This window comes from Kogia breviceps, chromosome 1, assembly GCF_026419965.1.
Source record: "Kogia breviceps isolate mKogBre1 chromosome 1, mKogBre1 haplotype 1, whole genome shotgun sequence".
NCBI lineage: Eukaryota > Metazoa > Chordata > Mammalia > Artiodactyla > Physeteridae > Kogia > Kogia breviceps.
Genome location: NC_081310.1, coordinates 175948761 through 175964868, shown reverse-complemented (window position 1 = coordinate 175964868; position 16108 = coordinate 175948761). Strand labels below are relative to the sequence as shown.

The 16108-nt window shown below is 41.1% G+C and overlaps 1 protein-coding gene across 1 annotated transcript in view; it reads right to left on the bottom strand.

Annotated features, from left to right (window-relative positions):
• CSMD2 (CUB and Sushi multiple domains 2) overlaps positions 1-16108 on the bottom strand; it is a 655429-nt gene that overhangs the window by 93234 nt on the left and 546087 nt on the right. The window contains exons 43-46 of the mRNA XM_059070872.2: positions 15733-15910; positions 14570-14715; positions 4633-4713; positions 4019-4132 (exon numbers count right to left, since the gene is read on the bottom strand). Coding sequence (XP_058926855.1) covers positions 4019-4132; positions 4633-4713; positions 14570-14715; positions 15733-15910 — 519 coding nt within the window. The remainder of the gene's footprint in view (positions 1-4018; positions 4133-4632; positions 4714-14569; positions 14716-15732; positions 15911-16108) is intronic.

Genomic DNA, 16108 nt, shown 5'->3' with positions numbered 1-16108 from the left:
GCCCTTGCACTTAGTTTTGCTACCTCATTTTGTATTTTTTGTTTACCATGATTAAAAAATTTTTTTCTCCTTTAATGTTTCCTATTTGATTAATCAAATTTACTTTATTCTCTTTAGTTTTGGTTATGAATTTAGAACTTACACATACTATGGACATAATATAATTTAAGAAAACTATGAATAAATTTAAACATTGTATTTAAATGTAAACATTTTTAATAATGTACATGGTTAATCAATATCTATGGCTTTCCTCAGCAGGAAAGGGTCCTCAGTTCACTTTTTCTTTCTTTAAAATAGGTTCTCCAATGTCATTTATTTCTCCAGTTGTCTTCAGATTTTTTATTTTCTACAGTCAATATATTTTAGATTTACTACCATATTTTACTGATTTCTTAGCTTATGTTAATTTTTGCATCTGAATCATTCTACCTGTATTCATCTTTTTCTTGCTGAATGTGGTAGATATTTCTGGTGTTTACCACTATCAACTTTCTTTTATTTCCTGAGCATATAAAAAACTTCACTTTTCATCCATGTGCCTATTTCTGGCCAGTTAGATGTGAGTAGAATAATGTGTGTCACTTTGGGGCTAAGGAAGTGAAAAGCCCTTATGTGAATGTCCATCTCTTTCTTCCTCTGCTGCAATGGAGGATGGAGGCAGGGGCCTAGTTTTCAGATGACAGCACAAGATTGAAGCAGCCTGGATCACTGAGTTATCAGCTCTATAGAGTTACCTGGACTACAGAAAATTTTGCCTGAAGAAGATATAAACTTTTGTTGTGTTAAGCCACTGAGATGTGGGGATTGCTTGTTATTGCAGCATATGCCTATACTATCCTGACTAATGCACTGAAGTGTATCCTTTAATTATGCTTTTAGTAAGGTAGTAACTTAGTCCTTGTGTGTCTGAAGATTTCATTAATTCATTCTCACTCTTAATTGACAATTTGGCTGGGTTTAGAAGTTCAGTTGACAATTATTTTTCCTTCTGCATTTTATCTTTTGGTAGGTATTATTGTTGATGCAATAATGCTATGAGTCTGATTTATATTTTCTCCATGATGGTTTTAACATTTTATCTTTATCCTTGATGTTCTATAATTGCACTGTGATGTTTTTAGGTTTGAATTTCACCAAATTTCCTATGTTGCTATAGCAAGCTTCTGAGCTGATAGAAAAATGTCTGATCTTTGTCATAGGAGACTAGGACATCATTGGACAAGGCATTAGCTGAGGCAGAAAAGAGAAGAAAAAGCCAAAATGTAAAAGAAAGTTGTACACTGAAGAGGTTATGAATGGAAAAACATCCTATATATTCCATGAACTGGAAGACCTAATACTGTTAAGATGGCAGTGAGTCCCAGACTGGTCTATGGATTCAACTCAAACTCTACAAAAATCCTAGTTGGTTTCTTTGTAGATATTGATAAGTTGGTCCTAAAATTCATATGGAAATTCAGCAGATCCAGCATATCCAAAATAATCTTGAAAAAGAAGAAAAAGCTGGAGGACTCACACTTCCTGATTTCAAAACATATGACCAAGCTACAGTAATCAAGATAGTGTGGTACTGGCTAAGGATAGACTTATAGATCAAGAAAATAGAATTGAGGATCAAGAAATAAAACCCCAAATTTATAGTCAATAGATTTCAACAGGGTACCAAAACAATTCAATGGGGAGAGAATGGTCTTTCCAGTAAGTGATGCCAGGACCACTGGATATCCATATGCAAAATAATGAAGTTGGACCCCTACCTCACACTATATATAAAAATTAACTCAAAATAGATATAATCCTAAATGTAAGAGCTAAAATTATAAACTCTTAGAGGAAAATATAGATGTAAAACTTCTTGACCTTGGATTAGGCGATAGTTTCTCAGATATGACACCAAAAGCACAAGCATCAAAAAAATATATATATAAATTGGATATCATCAAAATTAAAAACTTTTGTGCTTCTGAGAACACCATCAAGAAAGTGAAAAGACAACCCATAAAATGTGAAAATTTTTTGAAAATCACACATCTGATAAAGGACTTGTATCTAGAATATATATATAAAACTCCTACAACTCAATAATTAAATAACTTAAAGATGGGCAAAGGATCCAAATAGACATTTCTTCATGCAAATGAACAATAAGCACATGAAAAAATGCTCAACATCTTAGCCATCAGGAAGATACAAATCAAAACAACAACAATGAGATACCCATTATACACACTAGGATGGCTATAATTAAAAAGACAGTTAATAATAACAGAGAGGATGTGGAAAGATTGAAACCCTCATACACTGCTTGTGGGAACAGAAAATTGTTCAGCTGCTGTGGAGAATACTCTGGCAGTTCCTCAAAAGTTTAAATATAGAGTTACCATATGACCCAGCGATTCCACTCTTAGATACATACCTAACAGAAATGAAAACATATGTTTCACCCAATAACTTGTACATGAATGCTCACAGCAGCATTATTCATAATAGCTAGAAGTGGAAACAACTCAAGTGTCCATCAATGATAAGTGGATAAACAAAATGTGGTATAGGTACAATGGAATATTATTTTCAACAAAAAGGAATGAAGTGCTGATACATACTACAACATGAATGAACCTATAAAATATTATGCTATGAGAAAGAAGTCACAAAAAACCACACATCACAGTATTCTATTTATATGAAATACCAGGGATAGGCAAATTCATAGAGACAGAAAGTAGTTTGGTGGTTGCCTAGAACTGGGGGGGCTGGAAAGAAATGGGAACTGACTGCTAAAGGATACAGGATTTCTTTTGGGGGTGATTAAAATGTTTTAAAATTGATTGTGATAATGGTTGCAAAACTCTGAATATACTAAAAACCATTGAAGTATACACTTCAAGTGGATGAGTTGCATGGTATATGAATTATATCCCGATCACGCTGTTATTATAAATAAGACTATGAAGGGTCACACCTTGGGAAGCCCAAGTATGACACCAAGTCCCAGAGGAAAGCACAAGGCTGAGAACGGGGAGTGAAGCCAGGAAGACTGGAGCCATGTAGACATAGAAACAGAGCCAGAGATGATGAGAAACTTGGGCTGGAGCAAATTAAGGAGATTCTGGAGCAGATGAAGGTGAAAGTTCACTTTTATTGGGGACTGGTCATTTGGTATGTGGGTGGGTCAGCTCAACTGAAATAAATACTGTATTTCTCAGTGTATCAGCAGCCTAACTCTGGGGCTTGTAGCTCCTCTCTTCCTCGTTAATAATCCATATTGCAGATTCTCCCTACTCTTGATTTCCTAGAGATGGAGGAGAAGATGATCTGTTTCTCCATAGGCTACTAAATATCTGTTGGTCGCAATAGCACTAGAAGCAGTAGTAAAACTAATAACAATAATAATAGCACACAGTGAACAGTTACTATGTGCCAGGCATAGTTTTCCAAAGCGCTTTACATTACTGACCCATTTAATTTCTCATCACAAGCCCATGGCATAAGTAATATCATTATCCTTATTTTACAGATGGGAAAACTGAGGCACAGCACGGTTAGGTATCTTGCCCCAGGTCAGATGCCTCGTGAGTGGAAAGAACTGTTTTGGGTCTTAGTTGGGATAACTTGGAGAAGCACATTCATTTTCATCAAGGCATCACACTGGATTGAAGACATCTGTGGTTCCTCGGTTGCCTAGTTCAGCACATAGGGTTTTGGACGCACCTGCCCTCAAGTAAGGCAAGGTTGGTGTGTGAGTCCCAACTCCCGCCAAGGTCCCACAACCTCCTGCCACTTCCAGGGAATGTCAGAAAAAAGGGAGACAGAAATAAATGTGGCCACTACAGCCAAATCACAGCCCCGGACCTAGGAGCAGAGCAGGGGACCTATCTAGAGCACTTGTTCATTCACTCATTGAAACATTTACCAAGTGACCTCTTGCTTCATGGGCAGGGACTGGGAATATAGAGAGAAGGAGAACAGGGGAGATGTTTTGGAGGAACTCCAAGGCATGGCTCAGCGTGATTACCTTCACATAGTGGGGGCGGCCCTTCAAACTGCAGGTAAGTTCCAAGTTTGCAGGTCAGGATTTCATTCCCCACTAAGGTAAAGCCAGGGAGGCACCTGTAGCGTACGATGTCACCTGTCAAGGAGAGACCGACATGGGGATGCCCTGGAGAAGTCTGGGCAGGGCTGATCGGCACCCCTTAGTAGCTTGAACACCCTTCCAGGCAAGACAATCAGTGGCGGGTTGTGTTCTGTTCAGACTAAATTACTAGCTCAACTCCAGTCAAATGACCCAGATGACTGTGGCTCCCCTCTCACAGCTCAGCCTTGCTGAGCCTAACAGTGTTCCACATTCTAGGAACTTTTTATAGTGTCTTGCATGGACTTATTTCTCAAAACATCCTGACTCGAATCATGGAAGAAAACTGCTTTCCTAGCTCCTCTGGCTACGTATGGCTAAAAAGAAGAGTGATTGTATTTTGGGTGAAACTCAGTTGACAGAACGTCAACCCTCTTGCACTGGGCCTATTGTTTCTCTCCACGGACAGGAGGAGGAGATAAGCCCCACTGGCCGGGCCCCGCCCCTCCCCGGCCCCTCCTCACCAGCCCCATCCTTGCTGGTTTGGGAGGTCTTACCTATGTTGAATTCTTCATTCTCTGTGACGACTTCAGCATTGGGAAGGATGGTGGGAGGAGGGCATTTGGTGAGCGGATAAGCTGAAAAGACAAAAGCAGACAGGTCGGTGTGAGGGCATCTTTCTTGGGGCACGTGGTCATTCATTTGTTCCGTGCTTCACGTTCTCACTCCTCATCCATCCTCACAGCAGATATTAACCAGTACTTATCTCTACACAGGGCAAGATTAGCCAAGCACTATTTTGCTTATCTGCTGCCATCCGTTTTTATTTGCTTTTGATGCAAAAACCAGGAACCATATATCAAGACTAACAATAAAGGAGAGGATCTAAGAAGGCAGTGACAGTGCCTAGCGCTGAAGGGAGGGGAGAGAAGCATTTACTGAACACCTACTATATGTCAAGCATTTTCACACGCTGTCACCTTGAATTCTCACAATAGCTGATCTCCCTGTGAGATGTTCTCACTCTACTTATGAGGAAGCTAAGATTCAGAAAGCTTCTGTTACTTCTCTAAGGTCACACAGGAAGTATGTGGTACAGACAGGATTTGAATCCAGGTCTGGCTGCTCTCAAATCCCATATTCTTTCCACTACTCAGCATCTAAATGCTGTGTGTGGCTTACATGGGGGACCAGCAAAGACAGCTTGTTTCTCTTCTGACCTTTGGCTAAACACTCTGGCTTCAGTGGATTTTCTAAACCAGAAGCCATTCCTCTGGGCAGAGACTGGCCTGTGTGGGGAGGGTGTTCCCTGAGCCCACCCTGAGGCAAAGTTCAGGGTGGGCTCATAACTTGGCTTTCTTTCTTTTTTTTTTTTTTTTTTTTTCCAGTACGCGGGCCTCTCACTGTTGTGGCCTCTCCCGTTGCGGAGTGCAGGGTCCGGACGCGCAGGCTCAGCGGCCATGGCTCACGGGCCCAGGCGCTCCGCGGCATGTGGGATCTTCCCGGACCGGGGCACGAACCCGTGTCCCCTGCAACGGCAGGCGTACTCTCAACCACTGCGCCACCAGGGAAGCCCGGCTTTCTTTCATTATCTGGTACGTGGTTGAGGGCTGGATGTGTTAGCAGCTGTTGCCACTGCTGTTGCTGTTATTATTTCCAAAGTCACTTCAACCCTTGCTATGTTTTTTGAAATAGCATTTTTTTTAAAAAAATTTACAAATGTAACACTTTATCATTAAAGAAAATCTGAGATTTTCTATGAGAAGAATAAGAGGAAAATTAAACTCATCCATTGCCTTCTCAGAGATAACCACTGTTAACCCTTTACTGTAAATTCTTAGGGTATATATTTTCTGCACATAGATTTTTCTTCTACAAAATTTGCACCATGTTACATACTTTGTGTTGGCCCTTGTGCACTTACTGTTATATTGCAAGAATTTTCCCATGTCATCACATTCCTTCAAAAGTATGACTGAAATGACTTCATAGGATTTAATCATATAATCTACTAAAATTTATTTAACAGAATAGTTAACCATTTAGATTTCCAAAGTTTTGCAAGTTAAAATGAAACTGTGCTGAACATCCTTCTATATATGCATCTTTTATGAAGTTTTTTCTCTTTATAGAACTAGGAATGATTTGAGTGTGTGACTTTTTTAAAGTACAGGCATCTCCCACTGAACATCAATAATCCATTCCTGGAAATCAGACATTCTGTGTCAAGATGCTACTAGGAGCCTATGTCCCATTACTTTAAATGGGAAAAAATTATAATGCATAACTCAAGACCCCAAAAGTACTGAAAACTATAAAATACCTATATATATATATGCAACAAACCACTATGCTAGAAGGTAAATACTTAAAGCATCACTTCATGATCACCCAATGATTAGTACATTTGTAACAAAACAGCAGTTCTATGCATTGCATATTGCACCATGAACATTGCAGACTTTTCAGCTTGAGACAGAAACCTTAGGCAGAAACAAAGGCTAAATACGAAAGGCACGGAGAGAACGTGTTTGGGACAGCGCTGGGTGGTGGACCCTTCACGGTGAACATCATTCTGTGATAACCTCAGAGCCAGTGGCACCTGAAACACCTGTTCCAAATGTTCATGTGGCATTCTGACATTTTACCAATCGTATCTGGAATGTAACTTAGGACTTCTCCTGCATGTAGTTTTACTTAAAATGTTGTATTATGTTTTGAGGATTTAACTTTAATTTTTTTCTACAGATGTGTCCACTGAAACACGTCATATTGAGTGACACATAGCTTTATGAAGCCCTCTTGGGGTAACCAGACAGGTTTAATCTTGATTTAACATAAATCAGGGCAGACCAGGCCTGTGTTTGATACATACTTCCATTTTTCTTTCCAGGAAAATTGCTCCAACAGATACCGTCCACAGAACGACAGTTTCTCCAACCCTGGGTGCTTTCATTCTTCTTTCGTCTGATCCATTTAATGATTATCTATTGGGGGTTTGCCCTGGGTCAGGCACTGTGTTAGGTGTGGATGATGCAAGAATAAAGAGACACAGTCCTTGCCTCACAGAACTTAGAGCCATCGGGGGAAATAGTCATCAGTTTAAATCTTTGTCAACTTGATAGACAGCAAACAGAGTACCACTTCTTTTCTTTTATTGGCATTTGACAACCAGTTAGGCTAAATATTTTTTTCATATGTTCATAGACTCTTTGCATTTTTCTTTTTAACTCTCTATTCATGTCCTTTGCCTCTATTTTTCCTATAAATTTGAAAAACTCTATGTACAATATATTTACGATTGATCTTTGCCTATTATTTCCCAATTTATGATTTGCTCCCATCTATTTATGGCACTCTTTTGACTTGTACAAGTATTAAATGTTTATTTAGCCAATTCTCAATGTTTTCCTTTATAGAGCTTAAAAAAATTTGATTCCTTCCATTCTCAGCCTTGTGCTTACCTTTTAAAACATACCTTCTAAAACCTTCTAGGACACACTTAACTTTCCCAGAAAAAAAATCAATAAAAGAAATCTCCACCTAAACACCATGAGGATATTTTATAGTTTGTGGTTATTAGATTGATCGGGTGATTTCCCATTACATTTTAAAAATTAACTTTTAAAAGATTACAAATTTCTGCTCAATGCAGAAAGCTGGTGGAATATTGAAAAGCAATAAAACAAAAATTCCCCAAGTCCCACCACCTGGGCATAGCCACTGCTAGCATTTAGGTGTATGATTTTTGATATTTTACAGATAACTCCCCTCCCCTCCCCACCCCCAAACACACACTGCATCTACCACGTTATTGCTGCAGAACTCTAGGGCAGGGGGCCATTCAGGACTCCTGTTTCCTTTTGTCTCCATCCCCCTTGTTCCCCTGGGGGGGTGAGGCACTGATACAGCTTTGACTCCATTATGTGTTAACATGCTAACTAGTGGGCAGGGCTCATTTGCTTATGTCATGCAGCGGTCAGCTCAGCAGTAGTCATTGTGGGTCATTCATTGCGCCTGGAATTCTTTCCCACCGACACTCTGGATACATTCCTCCTCCTGTTGATGGGTGTGCTGAACTGGCCTTATCTCTAAAGCTTTTAAAGCCAAATTAGCTTAGGGAAAAATGTAGTTCACTTGGTTCAGTTCAGTTTACCCGATGACTCTAGGATCTGCATTTAGATTTAGGGTTCAAGCTCAGCTAATATTAAAATGCCTTCCTTTGCCATTGTTCCTTGTATATATCTCTTTCTCAAGAACCTCACAAGGAGGGGTAGCTGTGTTCCATAATCACAGCATCCTTTAGTTATCTGAGCCCCAAAATATCAGTTTAACAATATAAACAATATCAGTTTAACAATATAAACAATATAAAATAAACACTTGCCTTTATCAATGAATTGTATTCTACATGAATGATTTTTAATGACTATATTTTCCTCTATTTGTGTGTGTGTGTCACAATTTGCACACCTAATCTCCCTTTATTTTATGTTTGGATTGTTTCTAATTTACCTGTTATAAATAGCACTTTGAGGAATATCTTCATACACATAGTTTTGAACAATTTCCAGAAGTAGGATTGGTGGGTCCTAGATCATTGTTAATTAGGAAACCTGGGTGTAAGTAACATAAATCAACTCAGGGTAGAAGAAGCAAAAGAAGCCTCTCAGAGAAGAGTGAACCCAAGGGTGGATTTGTAGCCAGACTTCATAAAGGTAGAAGACAAGGAACTGAAGGGCCACCAGGAACCCAGGGAACTTTCCCATGTGTCTCAGTGATTCTCTTTCTGCACACAGGGCTTTTCTATTTCTCAGTCTCCATGGACGGTAGAAGACAGGCAATCCATTGCTCCTGGATTTGTGTCTTCTCTCTTCAGGAGACGAGTCAATCTCTGAGGTTCAATTTCAAGTTCCCCAAAGAGAGCATCTGATTATCTCTGCTGGAGTCAGGTCAAGTGCCCACCTTTATTTCCAGCGACTGTTTCTGGGGTTGGGAGTGTACATGGAGGGTAGTCACGATGTGCAAACATAGCTGACAGGTGCCCACATGAGAGGGGCTGTTAAGGACAGCATTATGAGCTGGGCAGACACCTGAAAATAGTTCCACTGCAATTAATCACACTGTGTTAACCTTTTGATACATATTCTCAGCCTTCCCACCACTAAGTGGACTGCTCCCTGTGACCTTCTCAATAGGCTTATCTTTTAAAAATTCTCATTACAGATTATTCTCTAATATGAAAGAATCCACTTTCTCCATTGCATGCTTTTTGCTTTGAATTCTACTCTTTTCTTTGATTGTTACTGTTGTGTTTGCCAAATATGTCACCACCCAGCCTTTTATTTTAAAGCTGTCATATTGTCTTAGTTGTATTCCTGGTATGGAAAATCCAGTTATATTGTGTTTAACCTAATTTAAGAGTCTGTATTTTAAATAGGGAATTGGGCTTTAATAAATTTGTATTTGTCATAATAATTGAACTATTTTATTTTGTGCTTATTCTGTGTTTTCTGTATCTGTTTCTACAGTTTTCTGTCCTTTTATATGTGAATTGTATTTTGCTTCATTTTTTTTCTTTTAGCAATTTGGAAGTACTACAGTTGATTTTTAATTTATTAATGACTAAAATATATACTTGGAACCCTTCTTTTCCTAATTATAAAATCAATAATTGGATAATATCTATTGATTCCACCTCCATGGAAGATTAATCAATGCTTCCCATTTTAATCTTTTCTTTTATACAACTTCCCTATATTAAGTTACTGGTTCATCCTTTGTTGGATGGCTACATCCTTGAGTAACAATTCAAATTGAGACTTTGGTTGACACTAGTTTTAAGCTCTTGGATATCTGCAAATGACTGTCTCTAGCCCAACAATTTTTTTTTTTTCTTGAACATCTCTCCAAATGCCTCCTTTATTTTCTGGAATTAAATGCCAAATATAATTAATCTGAGAATTGTTGATTTTGGCTCCTTGTAGTTAATTTTCTCAGCCTGGATTCTAGTAGCTCTCCTCCACCCTTCATCCTTATACTTCGGAAAACGTGCCAGGCTGTTTTTGATTTCTCCTGGTATACAGTGAGCTCTTTTATCCTATATGCACAGATTTCCCTTCATCTCAGAAGCATTTTATTTTAGTATTTTCTATTTTATCCATCAGTTCTTTTACTCATAAATACTTCTTATCTGTACGTTGGTTCTTTGGTCACTGGATCTCTTTATTTACCATCTTTGTTATCATTTTCAAGTCCTTGTCCTTTTCCCTCTTCATGTGGAGCTTTTCTGATTTGTCCTCCACATCTCTGAATTGTTTTTCTACGGCGTCAGTTCTGCCCTTTGCCGGTTCGTATGCCAATTTAAACTGTGCAATTGCATTTCTTTTAAACGTTCTTTTTTATAGCTAGCTCCCCTTGTAAACAAAATTTTTAACTTAAAACAATCACAAGGGTGTAGGAAAAGTTGGAAGTATAGTACACAAAACTTTTCTCATGAACCAGCTGAAAATTAAGTTGCCAACATGATACCCTATAACCACAGAATATTTTAGCATGTATTTCTTATAAACAAGCACATTCTCCCACATAACCACAATATAAGCACCAAAGGAGGAAATTAACACTATGTTACTGCCACCTAATCCTTACATTCCATCCAAGTTTTACCACTTGTCTCAATAAAGTCTTTAATAGCAAACGCATCCAGTTCAGAACAATATGTTGCATTTCGTTGTCATGTTTCTTAGTCTCCTTTAGTCTGCAACCGTTTTAAAGTCTTTCCTTGACCTTCCTGAGTTTTACACGTTTGAAAATTATATGCCAGTTAATTTCTAGTATGTTACACTGTATTACATACATTACCCTCAATCTAGGTTTGTCTGATTCCTCATGATTAGATCCAGGTTGTACATCTTTGATGGGACGATTACAGAAGTGATGCTGGTCCTTCTCAGTGCATCCTATCAGGTGGGGTATGATTTCCCCTTTTATTAATCTCTCAGCCAGATAGCTCTTATTTGGAGTCCATGTTACCTAGACACTTTTGCTGGAAGCAGATGCTTTCCAAAATTTACTTCTGTTTCCTAAACTGTATGTTTCCAAGGGCATTTTCCTCTGCAATTCTAATCCTATTTTGTCTTTAAAAAAATACTGTAGAATATTGCCATAAGTCTCCTTAAGGTATTCTTCTTCTTTTTGGTTCTTATATGAAAGGAAATTTATTTAGGGCTAATGTTTGGCTATAAAAAGGCAAACATTCTTTCCCCCATCCCATTCCCAATCCCTGCTCTTTGCAAGTCAGCCTCCTTCTTTTTCTTCAGTTCTAGTCTCAAATACCAACTCTTAAGACACATTTCCCCCAATTATCCTACATGAAGTAGATCCTCTACCTTTTCATTTGCTATCTTACTTGTTTCTTTCACAGCACATATTACAAGTTGCAAAGACTTTATTTGTCTACTTACTTGTTTGTTATCTCTTCTTGGGGGAAGAAAGCTGTATGGGGAGCAGGCATTTCACAGAGCAGGAAGCATGAATAGATAATGAAGATATGAAAGGATGCTCATCCTCATCTTCAACATAAAAGTGAAATGCTATCCACCAGGTTGGCAAAAATTTGAAAGTCCAGTAAAGCCCAGTGTTTGCAAGGATGTAGTGCAACAGAAGCTCTACCTCTGTTGCTAGGAAGAGTGTAAATTGTTATAACTATTTCGTGCGATCAATTTGGCATTACCTAGTAAAACTGAATATGTGAATACTTACAACCTCACAATTCCACACAGGCATGTACCCTAGAGAAACTCTTGTCCACAAGAAGGAATGTACAACAATGCTCATATTGTTTGAAATAAAATAACTTGAATGCCTATTAACAGTAGACTAGATAAATCACTATTTTCACACAATGGAATACTAGATGGCATTGAAAAATGAACAAAATCTAGTCACATGCATCTGCATGAATTTCAAAAGCTTAATTTTTTTTTTTTTTTTTTTTTTGTGGTACGCAGGCCTCTCACTGTTGGGGCCTCTCCTGTTGCGGAGCACAGGCTCCGGACGCGCAGGCTCAGCGGCCATGGCTCACAGGCCCAGCCACTCCACGGCACGTGGGATCTTCCCGGACCAGGGCACGAACCCATGACCCCTGCATCGGCAGGCAGATTCTCAACCACTGCGCCACCAGGGAAGCCCCCAAAGCTTAATTTTGAGTGAAAAAAGCAGGTCACAGAAGAACACTTATTGAACAATTCTGTTTACATAACAGAAATAACATGTGAAATGAAACAGTATATATTTTTGGAGACATACACCTATGGAGTAAAATTATAATGCAAAGCAATGAATGGTTAACAGAAAATTCAGGACCATGGTTAACTCTGGGGGTCGGGCAGGGGGAACGTGTTGGAGGTGGTGCACGGGGGCTTCAAAGGCACTGGCGTTCTTTTTCTTAGGCTCAGCAATGGGTGTTCATCTTATTCTTCTCCTTTAAACGGCACATGTATGTTACACACAATTTTTACACATTGCTATATTCCACAATTTATCAAAAGCCCTATGAGTGGGTGGAAGGTGCCTTCTTGCTCACTTTGGCCCCTTGCAAAGAGGCTGTCCCACCCGAGCCCGTTGGCCTGGGCCTAGCAGTAGATCCTCTCGCCCAGGCTCTTGTCTGCTCTCTAGTCAATGAGGCCTTGGACCATGGTCTGAGTAAGCACCCAAGGGTCTCATGTCTCATCTGAGGGCATCAGGGGCACAGTAGCCAGAACACACACAGAAGCAAGTGCTCTCCTGGGCAGACTTACACAAGAGAACTTGGAAACAAGGATGCCCCAGGGCAAGGCTGGGCCTCCTTCACCTGGTCCTGGCACAGGTGAATGCTCAAGAGCAGGGACCAGAGATCTGGCCTAGGACTGAGGTGATTTCATATGGATCCTGTTAATCTTTAAATATAATAATAATGATGACCATGAAAATGCTGATGATTATTATTAACACTGCCATTTATTGAGTACCTTTTATATTCTGTGCCTGGAGCTAGGCATTCCCATGCATGATTTCATTTAACTCTGTGAGGTTAGGTACTGATATGATTCCCATTTTATGGATAATGAAATCGAGGCTCAGAAAGGTAAACGACAGACCCACAGTCACATAGCTAATATCTGGCAGAGATTTGAACCCAAGTCTATGTGACTCTGGAGTCCATGCTCTATCACTCTATGGGCAAGTCACATGGAGTCAGAATGACATAGCCTTCAAGACCTGGGTCCCATTAATGGGGTGAGAAGTGTGCCCAACAGGAGGCGTGCGGGTACCAAGGCAGATTGAGATGGTGGGTTTCTCATCTCCATATCATGCTCACCTGGGCCCAAGCTCCTTGGGGACAGCTGCTGGAGCTGCCGGTGATCTCAACAATGTTGTTTCTGTCTTTCTGTCTCGATATCACTAACTCTCCCAAGGACTTAGGGCTGAATGCATTCATGTTTCTATAAATGCATGTGTGAGGCAGTAACACCGTGCGGTCCCACTGGAGCAGTCAGTGCAGAGCTACAAGGACTGGGTTCTCCTCCCAATTACAGCCATGCAATTTTGGGCAGGCCCTCCTGCCTTCCTTGGCCCTCGTTTCCTCATTTGTAAATTGAGGGTGATAATAGCTGCTGAACTACCTCACAGAATTCTTAGAGGTCACAAACTCCAAGCTCCTCATTCCGCAGGTGAAGAAACTGAGCTCTCAAGAGCTTGTGGGGAGAGACCTACACAAGGTCAGACACTGACTTGAGGTGGAGCCAGAAATAAAATCAAGCCTTCCTGATTTCCAGTCCAAACAGATGCGATGTTCTGCAAATTGTAAACGAGGGGGGTTATTTCATGGCTGGGCACAAGCCCACGGAGAACTTTTTATAAGTGTTTCTATGCTGTGTCCACTATAACAAAAATGAGGAAACACCTGGGTCCATAACCTTGGACTTTTAGAAGAAAGTAGGGTGTCGATAAGGACAGTTGCACCCTGAATTGTTCATGCTCCTCTACTTGAATTCTCCCTGATTTTGTCTGTGCACAGTAGTTCCTGTGGGGTCGACAGAGGCCCTGGATTCCTTTGGAGTGGGACAACCCTCTAGAATGTGCTGAGGGACAGGGTGGGGCACAGGTAAAGGGATAACCCAGCCAGGGAGCTGGTGTGAATGATGGATAAGAAAGAAGCCTCACTCTGCTGCCTCTGAACTTGAACTTGGTGCCAAGGATCAGCGTCATGGGTCTCTCCACCCTACTAGTGTGGAGGGGAAGGAAGACACATTTATGGAGCCCTGTGCTGGGAGCTCTGACATACCCTACACAATGAATTCTCATAACCCTGAGGAGACCGAGGCGGAGAAGCTATGTTACTACTCTTCCAAGTCCCACAGCTGGCAAATGCAGGAGCCAGGAGTCAAGCCCAGGACTAGAAAGTCTGCCCACAAGCCCTACCCCTCACCACCTCCAGGCTTCCATACTGACCGGAGAAAGCTATGGCGAAGATCCCACCCGCAGCCGAATCACGGTGGAACTTGAGCAGGACCTGGTTGGATGAGCTGTGCATTGTCTTCTTGGCCAAGCTGTGGCTGAAGGCTCCGAGCTGTGGGGCTGTCTGCTGAGACCCATCCCTGCAACAGGAAAGAAGGTCCTGCATGTCACGGGTCACCATGCCTACCTGTTCCACCTGGTGTGTCAGCGGCCTTCAGTGAGCAAAAAGACATCCCTGTGTTGCCTTCCCTGGAACCTTATCCAGTCCCTCCCATTTGTTCTTAGCCATTGTCTGGAAACGAAGTGAGAAATCAATCCAGGGCAGTCAGGTGACAGTTATTCAGCCCTGGAAATTTTGAGAAGAAATCCCACTATCTTCTGCTGATTCCCAGAACCTCCAAACAAAGAAATTTTAAAATTATATCTTTGTCCAAAGATTCAGTGGTTTGGAAAAAAAAGCTGTCTAGGAAACTGCACTTATCAACTAATAATTCACATTCCCATTTTAAAATTAACTCAAGATACGCTAACTATATAACTCAGAGCTGAGCTGTCCAGTTTGGTAACCACTAGGCTACATGGGACTATTTACTTTTAAGTGATTTAAACTTTAATAAAGTTTAAAAATCAGCTCCTCAGTCACTGTAGTCACATTCAAGTGCTCAATGGCCACATGTAGAGTGGCTGCCATATTGGACCTCACAGATATGCGCTATTTCACTGCGGACAGTTCTGTGGTCAGCACTGGCTCCGCATGAAATGACCAGTGGGATTTCACAAAATTCCACTCCAAAGCTCTTTCATTAGTTCAGGTAGCTTATCTTAGGTAAATACAGAATTTTGGTTTGGCCTCTGGAAATACTGAGAAAAGTCTGCTCATCTACGCCCTTTCCCATTCCCGCACCCGTTGGTACTTTGACCCCCAGCAGGACTCCAGGTGGAGAATCACTGTCTTCCCATTCCTTACCCCCCAAGGAGTCCAAAAGGCTAATTGAAGTTGAGTCCTCATTCCACTATGTTTATTTGAGACCCAAGAGGCTGACAGCCATTTAAAACCATTCTGCTCGTGGTATTCTGGACAAATAGATGGGTGACCCAGTTCAGAGCCCGGTTAGTGCCCCTTTCTCATTGGCTGCTGACATGGCAGCTGGTCCTACCAGACGGTGATGAAGTCTCCAGAGGGCTCCGTCTGTAGCAGGCTGATGTTGAGGCGGATGCCGTGACCAATGGGTACGGTGATCAGCCAGACACAGTCCTGGGAGCTGGAGTAGGGACTGGGAAAGCCCGGGGAGTACACAGTGCCATTGAAAGAGGTGACGTTTCCACCACAGGGCACTGCCAGGGAGAGGACACAAACACAGATGAGTGCTGGAGATCACCTCCCCGCTGAGAATTCAGATGACTTCCGGATGCGGTCCCAGCCCCCAGCACGAATCATCCTGCTCCAGGAGGCTGGGCGGGATGGGGAGAGGAGATGGGGCTGAGGGAGGGCCAGGCCTGGCTTTCCCTGCTGTTCCCAAAACACCACAGCCC